We start from the raw sequence: 12,107 nt of genomic DNA, 5'->3' as shown, positions 1-12,107 counted from the left end.
TTAGGTACCGAGATGAGATCCTCAGACCCCTTGTGAGACCATATGCTGGTGCAGTTGGCCCTGGGTTCCTCCTAATGCAGGACAATGCTGGACCTCATGTGGCTGGAGTGTGTCAGCATTTCCTGCAAGATGAAGGCATTGAAGCTGTGGACTGGCATTGTTTTTATTTAAAAGTGAGATAAATGGTTTTTCCCTGTTATGAGCCCTTTAAAGACATTTTTGGAGGTATGAGATTCTGTTCCCACAGAGACAGATTACATATGCCATTACATAATTATGTTTACGTTCAGTTATATTCTTGATCAGCAGGCTGTGTGAAACTGTCAGAGCGAGTAATACATCTTAATCAAAGGCACTTTCCATCAAACTGTTTCAGTGTTTCAGGAGAGACACTCCCTGCAGTGTTTAAGCGAGAGCTTGACACTGAAGGTCAACACACTTCAAAGGAAAAGTGATGGAAATAATATAAATCTGTGCTTTTTTTCTAGTTAATTATGTAATAATAGAATACGGTCAATGTATTGGTGCTGTTATTTAAGGCATGAATGATTCTTTAGTCTGTGCTGTTGTGTGTAGAAAATATGTTTTAAAAAACTATTTATATATATATATATATATATGTATATATTTATTTATATATATATATATATATATATATATATATATATATATATATATATATATATTATAAGTACATAAATATAATATTTAAAATTGACAACAAAATTGTCCAGTCTTAAAAAAGATGCTTTTTCAAGGGTTCTAGTGAAGACAGTGGTCTTATGTAGAACCACAACGTTCTGAAATTAGGGTCACACACACTGCAGACAGGACCTGAGCTGGAAAATGCTGGAACATTCTTTAATAACTGAGAAAATAGAAGAAATAATGAAAAATACATGGCACTCCTTTTTCCTTTCCCAAGATTACACCACTCCTCTTCGACTGAGTGTTTATTAACCATCACTCTCAACAGAGCGGGCCAAACACTGACCACCAGCCCTGTCAGTAATTACACCATTTACTGTAGATCACATTTGAAAGTAATATTTTATTGCATTTGATACTGTAATCACATTCATAAAACATTTCCATAATCCAAAATGAATCAAACTGTATTTCCTTCACATAAAGTCTTTTGTAGATTGTAAAATACAGGAGAACTACACCGGTCAGGCATAACATTCTGACCACCTGCTTGTTTCTACGCTCACTGTCCATCTTATCAGCTCCACTGACCGTATAGCTGCTCTCTGTAGTTCTACAGTCACAGACTGTAGTCCATCTGTTTCTCTGATACTCTGTTCTTCAGTGGTCAGGACCCCCATGGACCCTCACAGAGCAGGTACTGTTTGGGTGGTTTATCATTCTCAGTGTTACTGCAGTACTCATGTGGTGATGGTGTGTTAGTGTGTGTTGTGCTGGTACGAGTGGATCAGACACAGCAGCGCTGCTGGAGTTTTTAAACACCTCAGTGTCACTGCTGGACATCCACTCAGACCAGCACAACACACACTAACACACCACCACCACGTCAGTGTTACTGCAGTGCTGAGAATGACCCACCACCCAAACAGTACCTGCTCTGTGAGGGTCCATGGGGGTCCTGACCACTGAAGAACAGGGTAACAGAGTATCAGAGAAACAGATGGACTACAGTCTGTAACTGTAGAACTACAGAGTGCAGCTAAACGGTCAGTGGAGCTGAAAATGGACAGTGAGTGTAGAAACAGGGAGGTGGTCAGAATGTTCTGCCTGATCTGTGTATAAAAAGCAGTGATGCATCTTTTACGTTAACTTTGGTAACTGATGGAGTAAAACAGTTACAGTCAGGTGGGGAAAACCGATAGAACCCTGATTTTATTTGGTGCTATCTCTGCACTCTAGAAGGAAGCAGCGGGCTCCTGATCGGACTGTATGATAAAAATACCTTTAAAATTGGGTGTTTTTTATAAAGTGCCAATGATAAATCTGACAGCAGCTTCTGTCATTTACAAAACGCAAAATATGAACTTTCACACAAATAACTTCCCTTTTCTTTACAAAATCATCACAAATATAGGATCAGAATCACCATGTAGGGAAAACAAACATTAAAAAATGACAACATAAAGCGAAGTGGAAAACTTAAACGGCATAACCTCAAACCTTCAGCCTGACGCTCATTCATTCACTTCTATTTACAGCCAAGTGCTGACCAATAATAGCCCTGATGTCAGCTATACATTTACATGTACGGAGCCTATATGGCACATTTACAGTACCAGTATTACAGTACATTTCAGACCCAGGCCTGCCAGCCGGGAAACAGGCGGCTAAGGTTCTCGGAGTCCATGGCCTGCTGGATGAGGAGGTTGACCTGTCCACCTACGCTGAGCACCGCCCCTTCCTCTACGCCCTTCAGCTTCTCTTGCAACCGCAGCAGAACCCGCTCCGCCACCTTGTTGAAGCTTTGACTGTCACTGCTGGCAAAGGAAGCAAACATCAATGCATTACGGTACCACAACATTAGATGATTCTAAAATGAACATGAACATTTTGCTTCTCAAGGGAGGCATAAGAGAAGTTTGAGAACCACTGCATTAGCACCAAACCTGGCTTTGCGGTGGGCCTCAGGCTCCTCTCCGGCGGGCGTGGGGTTGAGGGTGGCATTCAGCTCGGCCTGCTCGTCCTGCTGCTGCTGCAGGTAAAAGGCTTTCAGCGGGTTCATTGTCCAATCGAACAGTGGATCATAGAGCAGCACCTGCGCACCACACGGTAAGAAAAGCAGCTCAATTTTACAGACAGATCTGCTGTGGATTCTTAGCTCTCAGTTTACACTGTGCTCTAAATTATTTTTGCTCTATGGCCAATTAGAACTTATATTTGACCATGAGACCCGACAGATATTTAGTCTGCTGGTTTATGTTGCAAAAGAATGCATTTTACGTCTCTCGTCTTCTCCTGAGGTTCCCATCTCTGGATCTCTAGTTCTCTCAAAAAGCTTCCTTTTGAGATGGTAACTTCTGATTTACATCAAAAGGCAGAACAAGTTTGGCAAATATGGTCTCAGTATATTGGTATTTTCTCTTAATGGAGTCTTTTTATTTATTCTACTTACTCATTAGTTTTTTTTTCTCCTTATGGGGTTTTAGGTGTTTACAAACATCTACTGAACGCTATTTTTGTCCACTGTACTATATGGCCTACTAGTTTAGCCCCTCCATTCAGCCAAGCAGTTTAGACCAGCAGATTCAAAATGCAGCCCCCTTTAGCAGCGCTGCTTATTCTGTCCACTAAAACAGAACAAACTGAAAAGCAGAGCGTTTGTTTTATTAAGATAGTATCTCACTGTGCCAAGTTTCTGCCATGGCTTATTCTCTCTTATACTCACGCCTGATGGTCACTCTGCCTGCCTAACCCCCCCCCCCCCCCCCACCCCCCCTTCCCCTATTCCATTATCTGTATTTCCTTCTGACAGACGTAAAATAAACACAAAGGTCATTAAGCCAACTAATCAATCAACGTATTTCACAGCCAATGATTTTTTATTATCAACGTTATCCATAAATGTTGATTAGTCACTGCAGCCCTAGACTGAGGGGTATAAAAAAACCCCAGCACTGGGCTGTGGAGCAGTGGAACTGTGTTCTCTGGAGTGATGGAGCTCCATCCAGTACCTTTGGGATGAGTTGGAGTAACCCAGAACTGACCATCCAACATCAGTACCTGACCTCACTAATGCTCCATCAAATCCTCACAGCAATGTTCAACATCTAGTGTAAAGCCTTCCCAGAAGAGTAGAGGCTGGTACTGCAGCACAGACTCACTATTAACACCTTAATTTCAGGAAAACTCTGGAGACCACAGACTTCTGCACTCGTGATGCTGCTTACTTACCTCTACTATGGTCAGAAGAACTTCTTGAGAACTTCTCATGACCTCCATGGTTTTTTCACAGCATCTGAATCAAAACCAAAGTGCGCAAACGTCACATAAATGAAACCAACAGATTCAATTCATTTCATTAAAGCTAAGAACTAAAAGAACCCAAGAAAACACTGTTAGGAACAGACCTTCTGAAGACCCCCTCCACCCCAGTGATGCCCATTCCATCCACGATGTCTCGGGACAGCCTGAAGGGCACAGTCTCCGGAGTGGGTAAAATCTTCCCCTGCTCAAACGCAACACCTGTCAAGTGAGGCACTCCAGGTTAACACAGAAAATGGGTGGTAATTCATTTTTATAAAAATCTTATTTTTTTTCTGCGTCCACTCACCCAGATCGATATGGACCAGCTCTGCGGTCTGTTCGTCTATCAGAATATTCTGAATATGTCGATCACCCAGTCCCACGATGTAGCCCACTGTGAGAAACAGCATCAATTACAATAAAGAATACTTCACTCAGCCATTACAACACCGCCACCAAAGAATAAAAGATACACTATATTTCCAAAAGTATTCGGTCATCTGGCTTCACACGCATATGAATTTGAGTGACATCCCATTCTTAATCCATAGGGTTTAATATGATGTCGGCCCACCCTTTGCAGCTATAACAGCTTCAACTCTTCTGGGAAGGCTTTCCACAAGGGTTAGGAGTGTTTATGGGAATTTCTGACCGTTCTTCCAGAAGCACATTTGTGAGGTCAGACGCTGATGTTGGACGAGAAGGCCTGGCTCACAGTCTCCGCTCTAATTCATCCCAAAGGTGTTCTATGGGGTTGAGGTCAGGACTCTGTGCAGGCCAGTCAAGTTCTTCCACACCAAACTGGCTCATCCACATCTTTATGGACCTGCTTTGTGCACTGGTGTGCAGTCATGTTGGAGCAGGAAGGGGCCGTCCCCAAACTGTTCCCCCCTCCACCAAACTTTACACTTGGTACAATGCAAATCATTAAAACCCTACATTTCATTGAAAATAATATAAAGACAACAAATCAAATGTTTAACTGAAAAATCTTGTTTTTTGAAAAATATTTACCTATTTTGAATTTGATGCCAACAACACATTCCAAAAAAGTTGGGATGGGGGAGCAAAAGACTGGAAAAGTTGTGTAATGCTAAAAAAAAAAAAAACAGCTGGTGGTTGATTGGCAACAGGTCAGTAACTTGATTGGGTATAAAGAGCATCTCAGAGAGGCGGAGTCTTTCAGAAGTAAAGGTGAGGAGGGGTCACCACTCTGTGAAAGACTGGACCATCAAATAGAGCAACAACTCAAGAAGAACGTTCCTCAACATAAAATAGCAAAGAACCTCTGCTTTTCATCGTCTACAGTACATAATAACATTGAAAGATGATGTTAATGATTACTTCACAGCTATCAGAGTACAGTAACGACAGTTGGCGTCAATAGAGAGATAGAGAGCCTTTTTTACGTTATACTCGAACAACAGCTCCAGTGAACGAACATTTGCCCCCGCCCCCCGAGTTCTCGCTTTCTCAGATACTGACAGCTTTTGATAGAGAAAATGAAAACTTCCTCTGAAAGCGGCTGCAGCAGCAACTCTACAACACAAACTGCATTCGGTGTGTAACGTTAGTCAGCAGCCGTGCTGTAATGCTGACTCAGTGGTTCTTTTGCTTTGTATAATAAGGTTTATTCCATTATTATTTACACAGACTCTTTCTTCCTCTGCTCATCGTCAGCTGACAAACAACTGAAACTGAGATGAGGCCGTTTTTGCTTCGAGCTCAAACACTTCAGTGAGCTGCACACGCTCAGCTCATCATCATTGTTGAGGAAATGTGAAAAGGTCCTACAGCTTCTGCAAATAAAATCTGGAGAAAGTAGATCTGGCATCTATTATCAAATCTCTAGGAAACAACTCTTAACAATGGCACTAAAGATTTTTCAGGGATTGAAATATCAGAGTTTATGGCACTACAGATCTTCCCAATACTTTCTAATAAGTTCTTTTTGTACTGGCTGCCCTGTATTCTTGTTTAAAAAGCAGTCTGGGCTGAAACACTCCTTATAATTTCAGTGTGGGTGGGCGGAGCTAAACGGTTGTATGCTGAAAAGGCAGATTTATGTAAATGTGTTGGTTTGTGTGACATCACAAAATAGGCTGTTTTATAGACTGGGGTACTTTTTCAAAACAATCACTACATTAATTTCAGCTGAATATAACGAAGTTGTTATGTAGATGTATTTAAGTGACACTGAACTGGCTCTATTATGATTATTCATGATGTTATTCAGTGTCTTGATACCTATGGAAGAAGTTGCCACGCTGCGAGTGTACGCCAGCCTCTTCTCCATCCACACAGCCGGGTCTAGGAACCTCTCCATGCAGAAGTAGCGGAACACAGGACGAAAGTTCTGGCAAACCTCTGTGAACGCCTGGAGCTTCGCGTCAAACCCCATCCTCTGAGCGTCCTACACCACAAACACAGATGGACATTATGGACATTGGACATTATAATCATCAGTAACAACATTAACAAACTACCCAGAGCTCTAATCTGTATCAGTTAAACTTTTGTTGCATCTGCAAAACAACATAAGGAACTCGCTGACCATGTGACCATGAAGATCAGGCTAGGAAAGTCTGCTGTATTCGGTCTGCTACAGATCCTGAAAGACTAACAAACAAATCTGTCCTGATTCTATATAAGAACTAGCCTAAAACATCACAGACCTGCTTTACCTAAAAGAGCTAAATGACAAGTAATCACATGAACGAGTAGCTAGTTTTATATATATATAATATTATTATCACAATTTATTTATTGTGATACACGTGACATTTTCGTTGTCTGTGTGAAATTCCTGAATATAAAAGCAGCCACTGATTATGTTGGTATGTAACAGTTGTATGCAAAAGTTTAGGCACCCCAGTCAACTTCCAAGGTGTGTTTTAAAGCACAGATTCCGTTTGAGCTTAAAAGTAGGAAAATCAACAAATACATGTAAATTGACTTTGTGTGTTCAAACTTTTCCATGTACGGTGTTTGAGCGCTGTACCGCCAGAAGGCCATCACCACTAAAGAGAATCAATTAAAAACCTCTCATTTAAAGCTAAGAAGCTTTGAGAAAAGAAAAAAAATGCTGACTGTCGTTATCAGCTGATATTTTTTCTTCTGCGATGGTTTTAAAGGTAATGCATTGGTTGGTGAATAGCTAACATTAGCTAGTTACCTAGACTGTTGCCACTGAGTGACAAGCAACACTTCCATTTACTCCATAAAGAAGATTTCTATGTGCTCAAGCTTCCGAGGCTTGCAAACTCCTAGGGTTAAAGGCCTATGTGAGGCTAATTCTCGCGTTTCTTGTCCAAAAGACTCAGGCAAGTGTCACGGCTTGAATCCAAGCTGGCTCCTTAGAAATGATCACTTGCCGTGTCTTTTGGTCAATACAGGCCAAAACCGTAACACAGGGACGAGTACCATCATTTTCTTGCGACAGGATAGGTTGGTCCAGTCCTGGGGCCGAAAGCGTTTGTGAGCCCCCTTCTGCGGGTCCACCAGGAACTCTCCTATGGGTACAGTACCAGAACACCACTCCAGAACGCCACTCCGCTGGGAAAACGGCACCACCTGGATCAAACAGAGAACCAAGTTAGTGTATTGGCAACTGTGAGCACATACAATTACAAAGGTACTCGGACAACAAATCCACCCACCAAAACCAAAGGTGCTGTATCTTCTTTATATGCACTGTCCGGTTTATTAGGCACACCTATTATGTGCATACACTGGCCACGCTTTTATAAAAATCAATAAGGTCTAATGCTTTCTATAATTATTTTCAATCAGAGTGTGATGAATGTTAGTCTGAATTGTATTTTGTAATATACAATATAAAGGCTGTCATGCTACATGTTAACCTTCCCTGCAGAACATGCTGAATGAGGTCATGCATATTATTTATTTATTTCTTTGATATTTTTTTTTTTCCCTCTTGAAGAATTTTTAAATAGATGTTAAGAAATACTTCAATCCAATAAATAACTGGTGCTCAGATAGTAATCAGCGTTTTAATTATTTTTTTTTTTAACCAAATTATGGTTTGGTGTCAAGCTTTGTGATACTACACGCGGTGACAAAGTGGACTTGTATGGTAGGTGTTTCTGATAAAATGGCCAGTAAGTGTAGGTACAAGGCAGGTGTACCTAATAAAGCATACAATGTACATCAGGAGGTCATCAGAACACACAGCACTTTCACTACAAACGGTTCTATAGTCCACATGTAGAATCTCTTGCCGAGAGGCAAAACGTAAGGCTTTACTTTGTATCTGCGGATGTTGAGCTTCCTCTTGCGTGTCTCGGTGTTGCGCTGTAGAAGCATGGAACACATGTGGAACACCTGCTGCATCACTGCGTCCTGCCTCAGGTCATCCTGGCCCTGCATGCCAAACATTCAGACCATTAACAACCAACAACACTGCTCAGTTTACTTAATAGGCAAGTAATAAAACCCACTAAACACTGCAACATCAACAAATACGGTATATACCAGATATTAAATTCATATAGGAAATTATCAAACTTTATTTAAAGCTTGAGTGGGGTGGCATAGTTAGACAGAGAAACTGTTAAATAAATACCTGCACCAATCAAACCTAAAGAAATGTAGTAATTAAGCAACAGAATCTGTTAAAACCTTCAGTGAGGACAGATTTTTCAAAATATCTGCATGATTAATTGGTTTAATTGTAAACAGACTCAGAGTCAGAATAGTTCCCAGTGGTGGTGATGGGAACCAGACGTCCCTCTAAAAGCTCCTCACTGAAAGTTCCTACATGAAATGGTTGTGAATTCACTGCCTGATGACGGAGACGCTGTTTTATGAGAGTTTAGAGAACTTCAACTCCATTCCTGGTGGAGGGAGACATGCAGGGCGCTGTGCGGCAAAATAGTCCCCAAAGAAAACTCATTATTCCAGATTTTCCACTATTTTCCATCATCAACATTCCATATAAACTCAGAAGACTTGTGTAGGTTCTCTGGTGGTTCTGAATGGTAAATAAAATGTCTGTATTTGCGCTGTAGTCATGGTGACCCCTGGTTCCTATCACCACCACTAAAGACATCTGAGTCTCCATAATCAATCATTTCACACAAATGAATTATGCACAGCATTTTTGAAAATCTGTGGAATTCCACTTATTCCACTGAATATCTGTTCATTAACTTATACACATACTCAAACCTCAAATTGTCAAATTCAGCGCAAATCATTTGCATATCCATATATTTGAATAACCACACCCACCCCTCCCCTCAGTCTGAAGTCCCTAACTGTACAGTGCTCACTGAACTTTAACGTTCTAATCTGAATGAACCTACAGAAGGTAGAAGCTGTAAAAGATGACAAGGGATCCTAACAGCCTTACCTTGACCAGTTGTCTCCTGCTCTTGCCGTCTGAACCCACGCAGTCAATGATCTTGGGCAGGTTTACGCCTCCGGCCAGGTGAAAGTGAGGTTTGAAAGAGCTGATGGTCACCAGATCCTCATATCTGCCTGATGGATCCACCTTTTTTATACATGAAGAGTACAAAGAGCACAAACATCAATCACCTGCATACACCTCTGGCAATCTAATGTGATTAGACTCAGTAAATCACAGCCACTGTTACCTTGATCTCCATAGTGGGGATAATGACGTCGTCTAGATCTTTGATTTGCATGATGGGCTGATCTACTGGAATGGGTATTGCCTCTGTACAAACACAGGGAACATGTAGCATTGTTTTGTTTTTTGTTTTTTTTCTCCTTTACTTTCTTCTTGAATTATCCAATTCAATTCAGCTTTACTGTCATTACACCAATAAAAGGTTGTACAGTATAACAAAACACCGTCAGGCTGCTTCTCCATGCAGCGATAAAAACAGATGAAAAGACATTAGCGCAAAGACAACAGGTGCACAGACAGTAAACACAGTGAACTGTAGCTGTAGGTCAAAAGGAAGAGGTAGAGTTGAAAGTGCAAACTATATTTATTATACTATAATAAATAAACTACAGTAAATATGATAAATAATAAGAAATAAGTAGTCTTTGAATTGAATGTGAAGTGAGCTTGCTTCATCTCAGAGTGCTACAATTAAAACATTACAATTAAATCATGTTCCACACAAAACCGGCTCATCCACGTCTTTATGGACCTGCTTTGTGCACTGGTGTGCAGTCATGTTGGAACAGGAAGGGGCCGTCCCCAAACTGTTCCCACAAAGTTGGGAGCATGAAATTGTCCAAAATCTCTTGGTGCTGAAGCTTTAAGAGCTCCTTTCACTGGAACTAAGGAGCCGAGCCCAACTCCTGAAAAACACCCCCACACCATGATCCCCCCTCCACCAAACTTTACACTCAGCACAATGCAGTCAGACAAGTACCGTCTCCTGGCAACCGCCAAACCCAGACTCGTCCATCAGATTTCCAGACGCAGAAGCGTGATTGGTCACTCCAGAGAACACGTCTCCACTGCTCTAGAGTCCAGTGGCGGCGCTTTACTCCACTGCATTCCACGCTTTGCATTGCGCTTGGTGATGTACGGCTTGGATGCAGCTGCTCAGCCATGGAAACCCATTCCATGAAGCTCTCTACGCTGTTCTTGAGCTGATCTGAAGGCCACATGAAGTTTGGAGGTCTGTAGTGATTGACTCTGCAGAAAGTCGGTGACCTCTGTGCACTATGCCCCTCATCATCCGCTGACCGCTCTGTCATTTTACGTGGCCGACCACTTCGTGGCTGAGTTGCTGTCGTTCCCAATCGCTTCCACTTACAGTTATAATCCCACTGACAGTGGACTGTGGAATATTTAGTAGTGAGGAAATTTCACGACTGGACTTGCTGCACAGGTGGCGTCCGATCACGGTACCACGCTGGAATTCACTGAGCTCCTGAGAGCGACCCATTCTTTCACTAATGTCTGTAGAAGCAGTCTGCAGGCCGAGGGGCTCGGCTTTATACACCTGTGGCCATGGAAGTGACTGGAACACCTGAATTCAGTGATTAGGATGGCTGAGTGAAAACCTTTGGCCATATAGTTTATAAAACTTAATTACAATTTCGCACTCTGCCACCAGCCACTAATAGATTGTTCAACTTCAGTTCAAATGGGTTCTAATATTATTCCCTGAGGAAACAGAACCAGCTGAACTTACTCTTCTCAGTTTTATGCCGGCTCGCATCCATGTAGGCCAGGGTGATGTAGGCACTGCAGAGCGTCTCGATACCCCTGATCATCTGAGCCTTCCGCTTCCGGATCTCGTTCATGATTTTCAGGGCCACCTCAGCTCTTTCCTGTCAAAGAGCAGCACAGATCATCGCTGACCAATACTTAATTTGAAGTCAAGTCAAAGTTCATTTACACAGCACTTTTTACAACAGACATCAAAAAGCAACTTTAGTGTCGCCAGTGCAGCAAGTAAAAACTCCCTAATTGCAAGAGGAAGAAACCTCGAGAAACCAAGACTCAAAAGGGGAACCCATCCTCCTCTGAATCACACCGGATAGCAAACAATAACAAGCAGGATGAATGAATAAAATTGATTATATTATATACACTATCCCCTCCCATCGACCCACCACCGATGGGAGGGGCAATAGTAGGCGTTCGGTGCTTTGTGGATCGGGCAGTGTCCGAAGGCGTGGGCCTTGGCGTTCTGATCCCCGGTTGCTGAAACTGGCTTTTGGAACTTGGAATGTTACCTCACTGGCGGGGAAGGATCCTATCTAATCCAAACTAATACAGATAAATGTGTGTGCAGCCCCCAACATAAAGGGAGTCTCAGACATACCAGGTCCAGCGGCGAGGGCTGCCGTGCACTGCTCTTGGACAGTCGGATGCGGGAGAAACTCTCGTCTTTGTTGGCATTGACCAGAGCGAGGATGATGAAGAGGGTGTGATGAGGATGGTCCATACATGCCTGACAGATCAGCTGATCAAGAGACCCATTAGGACAGTTGAGTAATAAAAGCATCACTAATGTGCTGAAACATTTAATTAGGGCTGACCATAATAATTCAAACACGTGACAAGTCACATGACGCTGATACTCACTTCTCTATTCAGGTTTGTGTTGTGCTGTAATAGAATTGTATCTGTTGCACTTCAGATATTATTATTTTATTGCTATCTTTATAATATTAACAAGTGCGGAAAGTCTCTAAAA

The 12,107-nt window shown here is 42.1% G+C and overlaps 1 protein-coding gene across 3 annotated transcripts in view; it reads right to left on the bottom strand.

Annotated features, from left to right (window-relative positions):
- Positions 1–1,689: 1,689 nt before the first annotated feature.
- Positions 1,690–12,107, bottom strand: part of atm (ATM serine/threonine kinase) — a 66,345-nt gene continuing 55,927 nt past the window's right edge. For 2 of the 3 annotated variants that reach the window (XM_017723522.2, XM_037531094.1), the window contains exons 52-63: positions 11,733–11,873; positions 11,097–11,235; positions 9,570–9,652; positions 9,326–9,466; positions 8,218–8,334; positions 7,375–7,524; positions 6,199–6,364; positions 4,259–4,345; positions 4,056–4,170; positions 3,880–3,943; positions 2,595–2,743; positions 1,690–2,465 (exon numbers count right to left, since the gene is read on the bottom strand). In XM_017723522.2, coding sequence (XP_017579011.1) covers positions 2,282–2,465; positions 2,595–2,743; positions 3,880–3,943; positions 4,056–4,170; positions 4,259–4,345; positions 6,199–6,364; positions 7,375–7,524; positions 8,218–8,334; positions 9,326–9,466; positions 9,570–9,652; positions 11,097–11,235; positions 11,733–11,873 — 1,536 coding nt within the window. In that variant the 3' untranslated portion in view covers positions 1,690–2,281. The remainder of the gene's footprint in view (positions 2,466–2,594; positions 2,744–3,879; positions 3,944–4,055; positions 4,171–4,258; positions 4,346–6,198; positions 6,365–7,374; positions 7,525–8,217; positions 8,335–9,325; positions 9,467–9,569; positions 9,653–11,096; positions 11,236–11,732; positions 11,874–12,107) is intronic. The other variant, XM_037531095.1, reaches the window with a different exon arrangement.

The sequence above is a fragment of the Pygocentrus nattereri genome, chromosome 19, assembly GCF_015220715.1.
Source record: "Pygocentrus nattereri isolate fPygNat1 chromosome 19, fPygNat1.pri, whole genome shotgun sequence".
NCBI lineage: Eukaryota > Metazoa > Chordata > Actinopteri > Characiformes > Serrasalmidae > Pygocentrus > Pygocentrus nattereri.
The sequence above is the reverse complement of the archived record's forward strand: the minus strand, read 5'-3'. Positions and strand labels throughout refer to the sequence as shown.